Below are 17,494 nucleotides of genomic sequence, written 5' to 3' on the forward strand. Positions count from 1 at the left end.
CACACTTTTTCATCGCAATTCATGTTAGCTCGTCATTCTTCAACCGTTATGTTATGGCTCCACGAAAGTGTATTAATTCTCCAGGCAGTTTCTGTTTCATCTGTGGTGAATATACAGTGTTGAAGCAACAGCAGAATATTACAGACTTTGTCAAAAAAAGTATACTTTGCATACTTTGGACTAAAAATTGGAGATCAAGATAAAGTTTGGGCGCCTCATAAAGTGTGCAAACGGTGTGTTGATGACCTCTGAAACTGTTTCAAGGGTAAGAAAAAATCTTTCCATTATGGGATTCCTATGGTATGGCGAGAGCAAAAGAACCATAGTGATGACTGTTACTTTTGTTCATGCAGTGTGAAAGGGTTTAATTCCAAATAGAAGCATTCCATTTCATACCCCAATCTTCACTCAGAAATTCGTCCCATCCCCCCATGGCACAGATATACCAGTACCCAAGCCCCCTGCTACCTTGGAAGAGATACCTAGCTCCGATGAAGGTGAAGTCATACCTGAACCAGATGACGAATCAAGCTCTGACTTTGAAGATGATACAAGACCAAAATTGTTTTCTCAGGAGGAGATGAATGATTTGGTAAGAGACTTGAATCTTCCCAAAGATGCCACTGAGTTACTCGGATCAAGACTGAAAAGCAGGAATTTATTGTTGCCAGGAGTGTCATCTTCATGGTTCAGACATCGTGAAAAGGAGTTCATTCCTTATTTCGCCCAGGAAAACAAGTTGGTTTATTGCATTGATATCGAAGGTCTGATGGGTCAATTTAAAATCCAATATGATTCAGAGCAATGGTGTCTTTTTATAGATTCTTCAAAAAGAAGTCTCAAAGCAGTTTTACTCCACAACGGTTTTTACGCTTCCATACCTGTAGGTCATTCCGTACAATTGAAGGAAACCTACAAGAACTTGGAATTGGTTTTTCATAAACTTAAATATGAAGACCATGGTTGGCAAGTGTGTGGGGACTTGAAGGTCTTGTGCTGCTGCTTGGGCAACAAGCTGAGTATACCAAATACCCTTGTTTTCTGTGTCTATGGGACGGTTGAGACCGACAAAATCACTAGACCAAGAAGAGTTGGCAGCCGAGGGTGCTAACAGTCGTTGAAAAAAACGTCCTCCGAGAAACTTTGGTACCTTCCCATAAAGTTCTTCTACCACCTCTCCACATAAAATTGGGATTGATGAAGCAATTCATAAAATCAGTTCCAAGAGATGGAGAATGCTTCAAATACTTGGTCACCAAGTTTCCATGCCTGTCGGAGGCAAAATTGAAGGAAGGTGTGTTCGTCAGACCAGACATTAGAAGGCCTATAGTTGATCAAGAGTTTGTCAATACCATGACGGATCCTCAAAAAGAAAAGTGGATTGCATTTAAAGAAGTCGTACAGAAATTTTTAGGCAATAACAAAGATCCTCACTACAAAAAGATTGTCGGAAGAATGCTGAAAGCATTTCAAGCTTTAGGTTGCCTGATGAGTTTGAAAGTGCATTTCCTCCAGTCCCACCTTGACTACTTTCCTGAAAATTTGGGAGCTGTGAGTGAGGAACAAGGTGAACGATTTCACCAAGACATTAAAGAGATGGAAAGGAGATACCAGGGAAAGTGGAGCATTACAATGATGGCAGACTATTGTTGGGTGCTTCAGAAAGGCATTCCAGATGCTACTCACAAGCGTAAATGCACCAAGAGGAGCTTCACAAGGAAGAAGAATCGAGTTTAGTGTGTGTAGGTGAGCTCATTTCAGTTCAAAAAAGGATTTTCATGAAAATATTGTAATAAAACTTTAATTTTATGTCTATTTCCATTTATTTTGAGGTATTGCCTTATTTAACATAGTTACCTAAATTGTCAGGAAACATGATGTCCTATGAGGTCATTTTCAGATTCAGCGCACCAAAAAACATAAAGATTACATGGAATAACCAAAACAGCTCTCAAAATTATTTTTTTGCAGACCTGTGTTATGTTTGAAATTCAAAATCTATTAGTTGTGACAGAGAGAATTGAAAAGAGATGGGAGAATATGGAATACAAAACAGAAAAAATTGATGGAAAAACTGTTTATCAAATGAAGAATGTGGAGGACAGAGTTCAAAAAAATGGAAGGAAAAAATGAGCAAAGAGATAAGAAATCTGTGGATACTGACAACAAAGTGAGTGTGGTTGGTAATGGCAAGAGCAGAATATGGAAAGGGGAGATAGATGGATTGGAACTCTACCCCAGACTTCAAAGCACAGAAGAAGAAAAAAGAGAAAAATGGGCAGAGATGAGAGAAATCATGACAGGAGCACCAGTGATAACCAAAGATAAGCTGATGGAAAGAACAGGTGCTGGGTTTTGAGCTTTTATGAGATACGAAAGGAACAACATGTTGTGAAGAGAAGTTCATCCAAGATTTATTAAGAAAGTAACTAAAATATTAATGCTACAAATGGCAAGAGATATAAGACTGCACTATTACTGGAAAGATACAGATTGATGCAATGAAAATGTATAATAAAAACTAAGCTAAATATAGTTTACTAATGGTATGTATAAAATGAAGTGACAATAGCTATAGTTAAATAATGATTAATAATGATAACAATACGTATAGATATATTAGTTTGATAATATGAAATTTTATATAAACAACACATGGAGAATATGAGAGGAGGTTTAAAAGCTTTATCTAGAATATGTTATAAAGATGTATTGTGATTGGATGATTTTAGGATGATTTAATAGAATGTTATATAATCCTATTCTAGATTTTGAATATAACATGTAAGAGTATGTAAAAACAATAATAGTCAAATTAAGGTTGAGATATAATAATTGTGATATACATGAATATATGTGAACTTAAAATATGCAAAAAGCAGGTGATGACTATGGAAGAGATGCATGGAAATTCTGTAACCAACTGACACACTTTCTACAATTTGTAATGGAGGATGGCTTTTTTATTTTTATGTTTGTCTTTGTTCAAAAATAAAAAAAATTGTTTAAAAGAAGAAGAAGTGTATGGCTCAAGCTATTAAAGATAAAATATTTCTTTTCTTTATTTTAAACCAGAGTACTTTAAACCAGAGTATTCGGCTACTACAGAAAACTTCGTTAGAACTTCCAGTAAGTTTTTCTTTCTTATTTTCTAGAATAAATGAATATTTATTTCTCAGTTTTGCCAAGTGTGGTACCTTTATTAAAAACTGGTTATTGTCTTTTTTTTTAAAGTTTTAATTAAACATTAAAGAATAAGCAGAACATTTTAGTATACATTATCTCCAGTTAATAGGAAATTAAATAAAAGATAAGTGATCTTTCTAGTTTGTTTTTTAAATCTCCTACTATGGATTTTAATCCTTTTTCTTTAAATAACTATGGTGATCTAGATTTTTAAAAAAAATCCAGCATCTTGGTAGGCACTGTTTCAAGCCCTTAATTCATCACAATTGGAGGATGGGCTTCACTTAAGATATTTTCTCTGGCTTTTCCAGGAAAAAGTGAGAGGTGTAATCAATGCCATTGAAGCCACTCAACTTCTCATAAACAACAATGCTTCATTTATAATTGTCCAGGTAAATATTTTTGTCATAGTAACCCTTAAAACAAATCCTTACACTTTGGATTCTATGTTTCTTAACAATGGTTTCTTTCTTTCAAGGAAGCTAAGAAATACATGGATACTATCTTAGGTTACTTTGAGCAGTATTCAACGTGGGTGAAGGATTCGGTAAGACCTTTTGGTTTATTGGCTTGTTTTCTCATCAGTTATGAAAATCTAGATCAAATATGGCCAGGGATGTGCAGTCAGGGGAGGCAGGGGAGGCAGAGCCTCACCACTGTCATCATGAAAAGAAAAAAAATGAGCTAGTTGCTGCCAGAGTCACTGTGGATGACTCTGCTTAACTGTTTAAAAAAGCCTCTAAAAAGCGCCCTCTACAGGAGGAGGCAGGAGAATGTCGTGCCTCATCTAGTCTGACTTTAGGCGTTTTATGATCACTCGAGCAAAGTTAAGCAAGGGTTAAAAGCCTAAAAATTCCTGATGTAGGTGAGGCATGTCGTTCTCCTGCCTCCTCCTGTAGAGGGCGCTTTTTAGAGGCTTTTTTAAACAGTTAAGCAGAGTCATCCACAGTGACTCTGGCAGCAACTAGCTCAGCCTTCAGCTCTTGCCTTTTTCCTTTTACAGGGGGGAGAGAAGGAGGAAGGGGGGGAGGGAGAAGAAAAAGAATGAAGGAAACTTTTTCGCAAAGGGAAAAAAACAAATGCTATCACTTTAAATCAGAACTGAGCATGCCTGGCTGTGGAATTCTGGGAGTTGAAGTCCACAAGTCTAAAAAAAATTGAAACCTACCACTGTGTCAGTGCTTCACCGGCCATAAACCTCACTGCACGTCACTGAATATGGCAGAGGCTGCCAAGAATCAAAATTGAATACATTTGAATTCATTTCCGTCTTAAGACAGGTGTGGAGAAGCATGTTCATGGACACATTAAAACATCAAATCTGTATCTATCTCTTGCAGATTACTACACAGGTAGCAACCTGTAAACCAATTGCAAATACGATTGATACCGCTGTCGATATTTTTCTGTGCAGCTATGTAATGGATTCTTTGGTAAGCTGGAAGTAGGGGAGGATGTGGATGTTGGAGCAGACTTTGTTTAAACCATCTCTCTGCCAGAAACTATCTGCTTTTTAGAATGGAGAAGCCAATTAGATTGAAAATGCTTTTCTATTATTGTTTCTCCTGTGGATTTTTTTGTCACTTTCTGTTGGATTCCTCATAAAACAAATTTCTTTTAAAATAACCAGCCTTATTCAAAAATATCTTGATCAAGATAAAGGAAAGATATAAAGAAAATATATTTATTAAGATAAGGGAAAAACTTATAAATAAGAAAAAATATGCCTGCACAAATGTGTGTGTATTTTAGTTATCTGAAAACACCAAGTCAAGAAAAAAATTTTTTTTACTGCCATTTAAATATGAAACCAAAGCTGTTTGCTGTCTTTTGAGTTTGATTCATTTAAAATTAGCTGTCTAGCTATTTATAAATCTCAGTTTTTGTTTCAGAATTCTTCCTAAATTCATCACCAGGCTTCACAGCAGAATGATTTATGATGTCATAAAACTGAAAAGTGTTATGTAAAAATGGCAGTTTCTGGGAATTGCACATGATTCTTGGAAGCTGATAGCATATTTGGAGGATTCTTTTTTCATGGTTTTGTCCCTGACATCATCTGCTTATGGTTTTACGATCTGTTCTCTGGTTTGGACTACCCTAGGGCTCTGCAGGGGTTCAGATTCCACAGGGAAAAGCTTCATCCTGGAGGAGCAAAACAAGAAGGAAGTTGCATTCAAGGCTAAAGTAAACTTTCCATGGAAGAAAAGACTGAATGGCCTATGATCTCATGAGCAGTAAATGCCTTTGCTAAGTTTGAGGGCTTAGCAACTATACTTGAACAACCGCATCCCTTGAAACACACATTTCCATCCTTCTTAAAATTGAGGTTTTGCTTGTTTATTGCTAGGATACTCAAATGACTCTAGTTTGGTGTTTTTACCTAAGTGAAAAAGGATGAATAGCTTTGTGATGAAACTTACAGAAGGAATGAGGAAGAAGCATCCTAAGCACCTTGGATTAGATATGAATCCAATTGTTCTTTTTCCTTTCTTCTAGAATGCCTTCTGGTTCGGACTAGGAGGCTGCTGCGTCTTGCTGATCCCTGGCATTATTTGTGCGGTCAAATTAGCCAAATTCTACCGCAGGATGGATACTGAGGACGTGTACGATGAGTAAGTAAAAGTAGAATGAGTCAGAGCAGCAGTTGGCAGGATGGTGTGGCTATGGAAATTGAATGGATATATAAATTGTCAGAAGAAGCTGAAACATTTTGAGCTCACAGTGAGCGTTTGTGTGGTGGTGTAAAAACTCATTGGGATGTCTTTGCTTGGAATTATTTAAACTTTTCTCCAAAATTGGATGAAAGAATGGGATAGACTGAGCTATTATATTTGGATGCATGTAAGAAAAACTAGGCTCCTAAGAGTTGCAGGATGCACAGGCATTAAAACATGCCTGATGTTTTGGTGTTTAAGGGGAAAAACCTCATGTGTATCACACTATATCTCTACAGAAATTCACAGAACCAAGGATGAAAGACTTCTTGAATGCATAAGGGGTTAAAATAAAAGGAAAAAAGAATAACATTGGCATAGGTGTATACCACAGGCAACCCAACCAAGCAGAAGAAATGGATTAACTTTTTGCTAATCAGTTAACTAATGGATGAAGAAAATGCAGCACAGTAGTAATGGAAGATTTTAACAACCACGAAACAAATTCTGCATCAAGTGGGAGGCTAGCTGACAACTCTGTCATCCAATAAGTAGCTGTCAATAATACCATTTGGTATATTTAACAAAGGAAACTCTAGATTAACCTAGAGTATAGCTTCATTGAAAAATCAATCTAAGCATGGCAGAAGCAAAGTCAATTCTGGGATTTTTCCTGTGAAAACCCACAACTCCCATTTTCCTTTCTGGGCCACCCACAGTTCATAATTCACCAATTAAGTTCAGTTTTTGCTTTGGGAAAAACTGTCTGCTTCAGTCAAAAGCAGATAATGTCTCCTCGGCAGCAGACAGTTCACTTGCATCGACATCCTCCCTCCACCCTTAGGAATTTACTACCTCCCTCCCAGTGGTGGGTTTCAAAAATTGTTCGAACCTACTCTCTGGGTGTGGCCTCCTTTGTGGGAGTGGCTTACCACCCAGGTGACCGGATGGGAGTGGCTTGCTGCTCATGTGACCGGATATGAAGATGCCGACGACACTTGTCAGAACCACCTTAAATTACCTCACACACAGCACTGGCATGCATAAGAATATGATGTAAACTTGTTTTTTAAAAGGCATCTTTGGTTTGCATTAAAACAACTTCAACACACGCAATGTTCTGATTGCACCACAAACGCAGTAGTCATCCTTACCTTTCATAGAGGCACTGAGTTTTATAAATATGAGCATGATAGTGTAGAATAATCATATCCAAGGACCAATGGTGGGTTTCAAAAATTTTTGGAACCTCTTCTGTAGGTGTGGCCTGCTTTCCGGGTCCATTGGTGGAACCTCTTCTAACCGGTTCGGTAGATTTGATGAACCGGTTCTACCGAATAGGTGCAAACTGGTAGGAACCCACCTCTGCCCCCTCCCATCACTGTTTGCCAAAGCCGAGAGAAAAAGCAGGTACAGACAACTATAGAGTCCAGTCAGGTTTGATATGACAACCCCCCCACCACCACCAAAGAATGACAGCCCTGGAAAATAAAAAAACAACACTGCACACAACATTAGACATTACTATCCACTTCTAAGGCCACCCTCACTTGGGCTGGCCTGGATGCTCAGCATGAAATCTATGCACTAATCTAGCTGCATTCACATCTGTTGCTGCCACCCATTCTGCATCAACTAGGGGTAACTTTTCCATAATATTAAAGAGTGCAGTTTCCCTCTATGGTACCAGGAGTTAAGAATCTCCTTAATTTCATAGTGTTCCTCTCTTTTGACCAGAATAGGAGGAGGTGCTTCCACAGCGAGTCTTAATCCGTAGCTGCATAAAGTTTTCAGCAGGGTGCAGTGAAATACAGGGTGGAATCGCCTAAGACTTTTTGGTAGCTGCAATTTTATAGTAACTAGATTTATGATCTGGATATTTGGGAAAGGCCCTACATACTTTGGACTCAGCTTTTTACAAGGCTTCCTTGGGTTGAGAAATTTTACACTTTATCTCCCACCTTGAATTCCCCTGTGGTGCCCTTGTTTTGTCTTCTTGCTTCTTTTGTGTTTCCCTAGCTTTCTGTAATGCACACTACCACTCTATATTTCCTTTAAAAATTTCCATCCACTCAGCCAATGACACCGAAGATGGTCGTCCTAAGGGATCTCTGGCACCAGCACAAACTCCACCATACCAGCAATCCTGAAAGGGATAAATCCTGTGCTACTATGCACAGTTATTATATGCCACTTCTGCAAAAGGCAGGAATTCGGCCCAAAAGCCTTGCAAAACACACACACACACACACACACACACACACACACACACACACACACGGCCAAGTGTGGCTCACCTCTGCCGGGAGGCACCTGGCAGTGCCGGAGGATCTCCCTGGCAATGAGCAGTCAGATGCAGTGCCACCTCAAGCCCAGGCACATTCCTTCGAACCAAGGCCTTGGGGCTCCCGGAGTGGCCCATGTGTGAAAGGTACTTGGCTGGCTCTAGCTGCACCTGGGCTGGAGGAGGCAGTGCTGCAACTGACTGCCCATTGCCAGGCAGATCCGCCGTCACCGCTAGGTGCCTCTCGGCTCAGGTGAGCCGCGCTTGGCCGGGCCACGGGGTGGTTTATGAGGCTTCGGGCCAGGAACAGGCAAGCACAGCTGCCCCACCAAGAGGAATGCTTGCTTCTGTTGGGTCTGTTGCCTCTGAAGGAGTCCCAGGCCAGTCTCCAGTTGGCGGGGATGCTGGGCGGAACTGTCTGAACGACCGTTTCCTTCTTCCCCTAAGATCAGCCTCCTGCAGCCATCTCGTGGTATGCAAGTGGCACTCCACCTGGTTCACTTTTCAGCCCCCATGCACCTCCTAGGTAAGTGGGTGACTTCCGGGAGCATGGCAGTGCTGGGCACGGGCAGAAAGCTGCTGCCATCTTCGCGCATGTGCATGCCTTGGAATTGTAAGTCCAAGGTATATGCATGCGTGAAGATGGTGGCGATGGCAGCTCTTTCTTCTTGCCGGCTGACTGGAGCCAAAAAGTGCTTTGTTCTCACATTGTTGCTGAGCTCCTGGAGAGCCACGCTCATCCTGGTGATCCAGAAGGCAGGGGGAACTGGCTGCTGCCTCTGAGCTCGAAAGCCAGCCGAGGGTGAGCTGGGCAGGGGTGATGGCAACAGTGGAGTCTGGCACTCAGGGAGGGCAAGGTTAGTGTGCTCCCAGCCATGCCCTGTGGTCCCTCTGCCGGCTCAGGGCAGCGGACACTGCTGCAGCCCAGACAAGCCAATGCTGCAGGGAGCCCCCATGTGTTGCATCCCCCTCCAAGCTTTTGCCGGTGCCTCCGCACTATTTTAGTCACCGAGCTTGCCGGGCTGGCCCCGTCCCACCACGGCATGGAGGCACAGGCAAAGGCTGGGAGGAAGGTTGCAACGTGTGGGAGATCCTAGCTGCAGTTTACTTGTGAGCAATATTGGCCGGGAGAGGAAAGGAGAAAGGCCAATGGTGCTCATGGGTAAGCTGAGGCTTCTAAGTGGGATCGAGCCTCACCGCTCACATCTTCACCTGAGGGCATCGCTGGCAGCCACTTCCTGAAGTCCGTGCTTTTCCCGCTGCTGCTTGGCCTCCTCGATGTGCAGAGGCAGGAGGCAGTGGTTTCGTTCACTGCCTGTGCCCCTGTCCCTGCTGCAATGCTTACCTGTGTGTAGGCAGGATGTGGATGCATGTGGCAGTGGATGCATGTGGCGAAGGCAAGGAAGGGCAAGCGTCCGAGCAGGCGAACCAGTTTGGGGGTGTGGTCAGTCAGCAGTCATTACCAGTTCTGCGACCCAGGCCAGCATATCACTACTGGTTCAGCCAAATCGGTCCGAACCAGTAGGAACCCACCTTTGTCATAGAGTACATTTTTGGTTTAGGCAGTTTGGCCCCTGACATAATCTCTATTGCATAGTCAGTGGGTCAGTGAGGTGGGAGCACATCTGATCCCTTTTTGCTATAAACCTCAGCTAGGTTGTGATATTCTGCTGGAATTAACAGCTCTAACCCACTATCTCCTCTTCATGTATTCATGGTTTCTGCTTTCACTTTTGTAGTCGCAGGCACATGGACAGCTCCTTGTGCTTTCCTTGGCTCTTGCCAATTAGTGGCTCTCCTTTGCACCTACCACTTTTTTCTATCCCACCAGAAGAGAAGGTGGAGGGGACTTGATCCCCACTTGAGCCCCTGGGACTACAAAGGGAAGGATTGTGAAATACGCTGCCACTGCTCCCTGCAAGGAGGATCCAATCATCCAGGAAGTGCTGGCACCACTGACTGCATGAGGGGAGGTGACAGGGTAGTCAGTGACTTGACAGGGTAGTCAGTGACAGTGATTGTCCCTGTCCTAGCCATGGCTGCCTTGGCTTCTGCTCTCTTGATCTCCAGGCCTCCAAACCTCTCTCCCAGCTGCTCCATTGATGGGCTGTGGGTGGCAGTGTGGAGATTCCATGCCAACGGCTTATCCCACTCAACAAAAGCTCCACCTTCCATTTGCTCCCTCACGTCCTGCGGGATCAGGGGGTCCTCGGCTTCTGCTGCCTTTCCACGTTTGCTGCCTAGCAAGTCTTCTGTTCCTAGCACATGACATCCCACAGGTTTAAGCCCTGAGTTGCAGACCTGAGCCTGCCAGCTGCACCCCTGCCCCAGTCTGCAGCACTACTGAGGCTTCTTGAGCCAGACCATTATAACACTTTTTTGCTTGAAGTCAAGAGTCATTAAACTATACATACCTCTAATAACCCCCCAAACCAGAAAAAAACAAATTACCCATAACAATAAGGAAGCTTCAATCAAAAAAAAATCTCTTTGGCATAAAAACAAAACTGGATATATAGTTAACTTCAAAAGCTGCTACAACCTTATGCCACCAGATAAAGACAGAATGCACTAATTACCACAGCAAACAAGAGGAAAACCATCTACACACACAATCCATCCGTGCCTTCTATATTTTGTTAATAACAGACTTAAAGGCTTGAGATCCTCTTTTGTCTTCTTATCACCTGGGTTGGATATTAACTCCTGCTCTTTCTTCTTTATCTCTTCCTCTAGTTCCTTTCTTTTTTCCCCTATCTACATCTATGTAGCTTATTTAAATTTATTAGAACTCCTCTCATATATGCTTTGCTTTCATCCCAAACCATTTCCCTTGTTCATATTAAAAACAAAATATTCTCTCAGCAATTTTTTACATTCATTGACATTTTTCTCATATCCAAATAAATTTTCATTTAACCTCCAACACCTTCTAGATTCCTTCTCATATTCCAATTCCATCCAGATTGGGTTATGATCTGTTAAGGCTCTGGAACATATCTTCATCTTCTTTATCTTAGAAAGCAAATCACTTGTAGCTAGTATAAAGTCAATCCTAGAAAAAGATTGATGTCTATCAGAAAAAAATGTAAAATCTTGTTCTTTAGCATTCCTTTCTCACCAAATATCTCTTAGCTCCAAATCATCCATCATATCAAAGAAAGACTTAGGTAGTTTCTCACATGTTTGAATATTTTGCAAAAGACCCTTCTTATCTTTCTTGGTATCCAAAACTCATTCTTCAATTCAGTCTTTGTAAACAGCCTTGGCTCATGCCCCACGTTTCCTAGTCGTATCACAACTAATTGCAACGATCTACTACATATTGATTTTACAGAAGATAATGTTGAAAAGGCACTGCCGTAGCAGAACCTCTTAAGTATAATCTATGAAAAATCTTTCAGTACCAGCTCCTTGCCCAACCTATGGTCAGTAGCCACGGTCATCCCTATCTTCAGCCTAATTGAAAATTACAGACCAATTTCTTTATGTTGTGTCACCTGCAAAGTCATGGAATCAATCATTAACCAATCCATTATCCTCCACTTAGAGACGAACAATCTACTCTCTAACAAACAATTTGGTTTCAGGAAAAACTTGTCCTGTAAATCTACAACTTTCTTGCAAACTTGTTGACTATTTACAACAAACAAATCTATTATCTTAGCAATTTCAAGAGTGCTGTATCCCTCTGAAAGACTTTTTGGAATTTTTGACTTTTCAGAGTCAGTTAAATCTCTTTTTTGGCCCATTTTGGCTGAGGAAAATAAGCTGCCCAATAACTATGCACACCTTAATAAAGGGTGTTGATCTCCTTCCTCATTACACAAATACACATCACCTGATATGCTTATATCTACTAAGCATTCAAGTTTATATAGCTTGGAGGTGAAAAATATGCATAAAAATGATAATATTGTCAAAATACTCACTTGCCTAATAATAGTGCGCACAGTATAGACAAGAAAATGGTAAGAGAACACCTGTCTACCCTAAATAAATTTAGTTCATCAGGACCAGATGGATTACATCCCAGAGCTCTGAAGGAGCTGGCAAACATGATCTAGAAACCATTGAACCATATCTTTCAAAGATCCTGGAGCACTGTGGAACTACCAGAGAACTGGAAAAGAGCTGACATGGTTCCCATCTTTTTTAAAAAATTGGGGGGGGGGGTGAATCCAGGAAACTACAGACCAAATCAGCCTAACATCAGTACCTGGAAAAGATAATCAAGCAACATGTAGAACCAAGCAAAGTTATAACCAGAAGCAAATATGCATTTGTCAAAAATAGATCATGCCAAACAAATCTCATTTCATTGTCTGACAAAGTGACTAAATTAGTGGACCAGTGAAATGATGTGGACAGAATATAATTGGATTTCAATAAGGCATTTGACAAAATAGACCACAAGCTCTAGTAAGTTGGAAAAATGTGGGATTGTCAGCATCACCACTAGATAGATTTGTAAGTGGCTGACAAACCACACTCAATGTGTAGTCCTTAATGCTTTGGCTGCATCCCATAAATTTTGAAGTGTATCTTCAGGTATCTTCTCTCTTATTTTCTTTAAAGAAGAATTCCATTTCCGTTACTGCGGGTTCTGTAAATTCTTTCTCTCTTAAGATAGCTTGATTCAAACTCCATCTAAAATTTTTCTTTGCTTTTTTCCAAGTCAATCTTACTGAATTGTAGTCAGCCCAAATACTAGGTTCATCTCAAGTATGTCAGTTGTTAATTCAGGAGACATCCATATCATGTTAGTTCTAGACCATGAGTTGTGTCTATTTGAATAAAAGGTACACTGCGTCTTTTCCAAATTCTCCAAACATCTTGTATACAAATTTCTTCTGTCATTTTAAAAACATCTTAGGTAATCTCTTTCTTCCTTTCCCCCCTATTTTAATACTTTTATACTCTAGTGTTTCATCCACAATTGTACTGAAGTCTCCTAGAAGGCAAATATTTTGATATTCCATTTCCAATATTTTGTTATGTAATATTTGGTAAAAAATTTCTTGTTTATTACTTTGCTATTATCAGAGTCTTTTTATTAATTATTGTTTCCACCATCAGCATTCTTCCTTCATCATCTGAATAGATCTGTTTGAAGTCTATTGACTCTTTGATATACATAAGGCTACCCTTTTTGTGTGTGTGTGCTGATGAGAAGTATAGTTTCCCAATTTTGGGGCATTGTAAGAGTTTATAGTGTTTTTTCTTTATATGTGTTTCTTGCAGACAAATTATTTCTGTCCAAGTTTCATAGTTGTGTAAAAAATTTCCTTTGGTTAGCAGGGGGATTTAGTCCATTTATGTTAATCGACAGGATCCCATTTCCTTTTTCCACCTTGCTTAATTATATTTAGGGTTTGGTTTCCTAGTGGTCCTTTTCAGTCTTTGTTCTTTCATTAATCCTTCTTGTTGATCTATATTTTCTTTCTCCTTATCTTCTTCTTCCTTTTGCAGCACTGTATCTTCTGTTCAGTGGTGGGATTCAAATTTTTTTACTACTGGTTCTGTGGGCGTGGCTTGGTGGGCATGGTGTGGTTTGGTGGGCATGGCAGGGAAAGGATACTGTAAAATCTCCATTCCCTCTCCATTCCAGGGGAAGGTTACTGAAAAATCCCCATTCCCTCACAATCAGCAGGGACTCGGGAGGCAGAGAATAGATGGGGATGGCGCCAGTCAGAGGTGGTATTTACCAGTTCTCCAAACTATTCAAAATTTCTACTACCAGTTCTCCAGAACTGGTCAGAATCTGCTGAATATCACCTCTGCTTCTGTTGTTTTTTTCTTCCTGTTTTGTTTTAATTTCCTTATCTTCTTATGCACCTTATGCGTGCATGAGAGACACTTGCACGTCTCTCATGCACGCATGTAACTCCTCTGTCTTGAAGGTGGAGTCCAATCTGTATCTTTGAGAATTCCAGTTAATTAGGATCCACTCTGGAACCATTCACCTGAAACTTATTCGTTTTTCATTTTGCTTTGTAGTCAAAAATTGATTTTGTTTTCTTAGATCTCTTATCTTCCAAGGGATCCGTTTCAACATTGTAATTTCTTTTCTTCTATATTGTAGTGGTTCTTTCCTCACTTTCTTCAATATTTCATCTTTTGACATATCTGACGTGGACCTCCTTAGGCACTTTGTATCTTCTTGTATAGCTTGAATTTAATCTGTAAATTTGATCGATTTCTTCTGTTATCGGTTTTTCAATCTGCAATGCCTCTGCTAACAGGTTTGCAGTCAGTTCCATTAAGTCAGGGTTGTCCAACCCAAGACCCATGGACCTGCCCTGGAAATAGCAAAGGACTGGCTTGTGGCAGCCTGGCCTGATCCAGGCTGACTGGGCACCAATCTGCAATGTGACAGTGGCCATCTGGGACAGTATGTGGCCAGCTTTAGATCTGCACAGTTGCTCTGGAGCCAGCAGAGGACTGTCCCAATCCCGCCCCCTTGCTCACCCCTGGGAGGTGGTGAGCATGCATGGGGCCTGGCATCTCCGGGGACAGTCTTGCCCTGCAGGTTAAGTTCTGAGTGCTTCTCTTTCACCCATGGCACCAGTGCTTACATACTCGCCTCCTGGGCACATACCTAGGGCGCTTGGGCAAGGCGGCAGGGTAGTTTCTCACTGGCTCCAGGGCAACCATGTGTGTTGGCTCTAAGGCCTGGGTGCAGGAACTAATGCCGTCCATGGCCTAGGTGGGATGCTTATTTGCATGTGCAGGAAGAAAGCCTTTAACTGAACAAAGCCCTCACACCTACATCTAACTCACCAGAGCTCATCACACCAAGGGAAGAATGAGACCCACTGAGCCCACCGCTGCTTGAGCAGGAGGAGGAGGAGAAGAGTGGTGAGGGCTTGTGCCAGCCGGCTGGCCAAGTGGGAAGTAGGTCGAGCAGGGCTGGCTGACTGGGGAGGGCGGATCATGGCTGCTCAGATGGTTGCTGCTGCCACCACCACCAGCAGCAGCTTCGTAGCCAGGCTCTGTCTGAAGAAAGTGGAGGTACAGCAGTAGGATTGCCCTAAAAGATTGCTTCATTTCTAAGTGCTCCATTTGTAAGCAAATGCCCCACTTACACCCAGGCAGACTCCATGGGACAACAGGGTCTCATTCCTCCCCTCACACAATAGGCTCTGGAAGTCTGGATGTTCATTCAGTTGAAGGCTTTGTTCATTCCCTCAAACAGTAAGGCTGACACATGCAAATCCCTCTTGCCCAGTTCAAAGGTCCTCCGGCAGCTGTGCTTGCAACTGGTTTGCAACAGTTGAGTTGCACATCCTTCCTCCTCTTCCTCCTCCTTCTGCTATATCTGCTTCTGCTTCCTTCCCATCTTCCTGGTCCTGCTTCCTCTTCCTCCTGCTACCTCTTCTTTCTCCTCCTTCTCTTCTTCCCCACTTTCTTCCTCTCCCGGCATCCCAACTGGGCTCATGTTCCATTTGCGCACATCTCCAAGTTTGCAAGACAAGGACACAGCAGCCCAACTTGAAACTAGGGGTTTTCCCAAAGTTTTGTTGGAGGGGAATGTCTTTTTCTTGGAATGCAAATAGGGGCAGGCTACATCTCCAAGGGAATCCCTCTTTTGTTTACACCTTTTCCAAGACCTCTGGGCTCTGTTGCACTTCATCTGAAGTTTTTTGCTTTTGTTTGAGGATGCCTCATGTGTTTTGGCACCATCCTGCCTGTTTTTCATGGTTTTATTTGATGTGTGTGTGTGCGCGCACACATGTGTACGCGCACACACATTTAAAGGGCTTTCACTGCTTGCTCTAAGCTTTGCAAGTTGAGATGACTGCATGCTTCAGGTTTGTTTGCAAAGAGGTTTGTGCAATGCTGATTTGGTTTGGTCTTTCTTAGTTTTTAAAATGGTTTTCTCAGCACTTCCTCCTGTTATCTCTTCCTCCTCCTCCACTTTTTCCTCGCTTTCTTCCTCTCCCCCTCCTGCACCCCAACAAGGCTCATGCTTTGCAAGATCTCCAAGTTTGCAAGCCAAGCCAAGCATGCTCCAACCCAGCTTGGAATGGGAGAGGGAGAGGGGAGAAGCTACCTTTTCCCTCTTAAGCAAGGGCCGTGTCTCCAAGGGAATCCCTCTTGTTTGCACCTTTTCCAAGACTGCTGGGCTTTGATTTGTTTTGCTGGAAGGCTTAGAATTGTCTTTTCTCTCCCACCTGCCTTTCTACTTTCATAGAAGCAGAAAGTCACATGTCTAATCTAGAAGGGAGAAACTGTGCTGATCCATTGAAAAGTGCAGGTGGTGGTCATTCACCCTCTTTCTGCCTCTCTGGGTGTTTGATTGGGGGTTTCTTCTGGAGCAGAAACAAAAAGCGTCTTCTACTGAAGATCTCTCTGGGTCTTCTAATTTTCTTCCAGAGCAGAACAAATGAATGCAACTAATCCTTTCTCTTGGCAGTTTGGGAGCTTTCCCTGGATTGAAAATGATAGTTAAAAACCTTATACAAAAACAAAAGGAGAAACTGATGGAAAAAGTGGACTTTCAATTGGTTAAGAAAGTCAAGTACTTGGGAGTAAACTTAAGAGCAAGGTGTGCAACAATAAAGGAAGATAACTGTAAAATTACTTAAGCAAATAAAATTAGATTTAGAAAAATGGAAAAACCTACATGTATAAATGTTGGGAAGGATTGCCACAGTAAAAATGAATATCTTACTGAAACTGCTTTTCCTGTTTCAAACAATACCCATAAAAATTGGAAAAAAGTTTTTTGAGGACTTGAATACATTTTATTTGGCAAGGAAAAAAAAGAGAATAAAACTGAAAATGTTACAAGAATCTAAAGTAAATGGAGGGTTTGGATTACCAGATTGGTTTTTATATTACCAAACATGTGTGATAACATGACTAAAAGAATGGAGCTTGGTGCTCCAGGTCGAGGGCGGTGATGGCAGTGAGCTCTATGTGGCGGGCAGGGTAGTGGTGGCGGGCAAGCTCCAAGTGGGAGGTGGGTTAGCGGGGTGAGCTCTCAGCACTTTTTTCCAACAGACCTGGGCGGTTTATAGCAGTTGAGTGGTAAGAAAAGCTCAGGGGATCCTCGCTCATCTTTTGCTCACCGCCTGAAGCTCACCGCCATCCTGGTCTGTTGGGGAAAAGTGCTGAGAGTTCACCCCTGCCTCTTCACTTGCCGCTTGGAGCACACCGCCGCCGCTTGGAGATCACTGCTGCTGTCCCCACCACCACTTGGAGCTCCAAGCGGTGGGTAGCAGCGAGCTCCAGGTGGCGGGCAAAAGGTGAGCCAAGATCCCCTGAGCTTTTCCCACCATTTGACTGCTATAAACTGCAAGGGGCTGGCTGGGGCCTCCACAGGCAGTGATGGCAACAGGAACAACACCCGCAACGCCTC

General features: G+C 42.1%; 1 protein-coding gene across 2 annotated transcripts in view; it reads left to right on the forward strand.

Annotated features, from left to right (window-relative positions):
• The window catches only part of PROM1 (prominin 1), a 119,786-nt gene that overhangs the window by 94,089 nt on the left and 8,203 nt on the right, over positions 1-17,494 (forward strand). For both annotated transcript variants that reach the window (XM_087724628.1, XM_087724627.1), the window contains 5 exons: positions 3,076-3,129; positions 3,498-3,578; positions 3,665-3,733; positions 4,527-4,619; positions 5,686-5,801. In XM_087724628.1, the coding sequence (XP_087580754.1) occupies positions 3,076-3,129; positions 3,498-3,578; positions 3,665-3,733; positions 4,527-4,619; positions 5,686-5,801 (413 nt within the window). The remainder of the gene's footprint in view (positions 1-3,075; positions 3,130-3,497; positions 3,579-3,664; positions 3,734-4,526; positions 4,620-5,685; positions 5,802-17,494) is intronic.

Source organism: Thamnophis sirtalis, unplaced genomic scaffold, assembly GCF_051295495.1.
Source record: "Thamnophis sirtalis isolate CommonGarterSnake01/CBP01778 unplaced genomic scaffold, rThaSir2_p1.2 scaffold_10, whole genome shotgun sequence".
Lineage (NCBI taxonomy): Eukaryota > Metazoa > Chordata > Lepidosauria > Squamata > Natricidae > Thamnophis > Thamnophis sirtalis.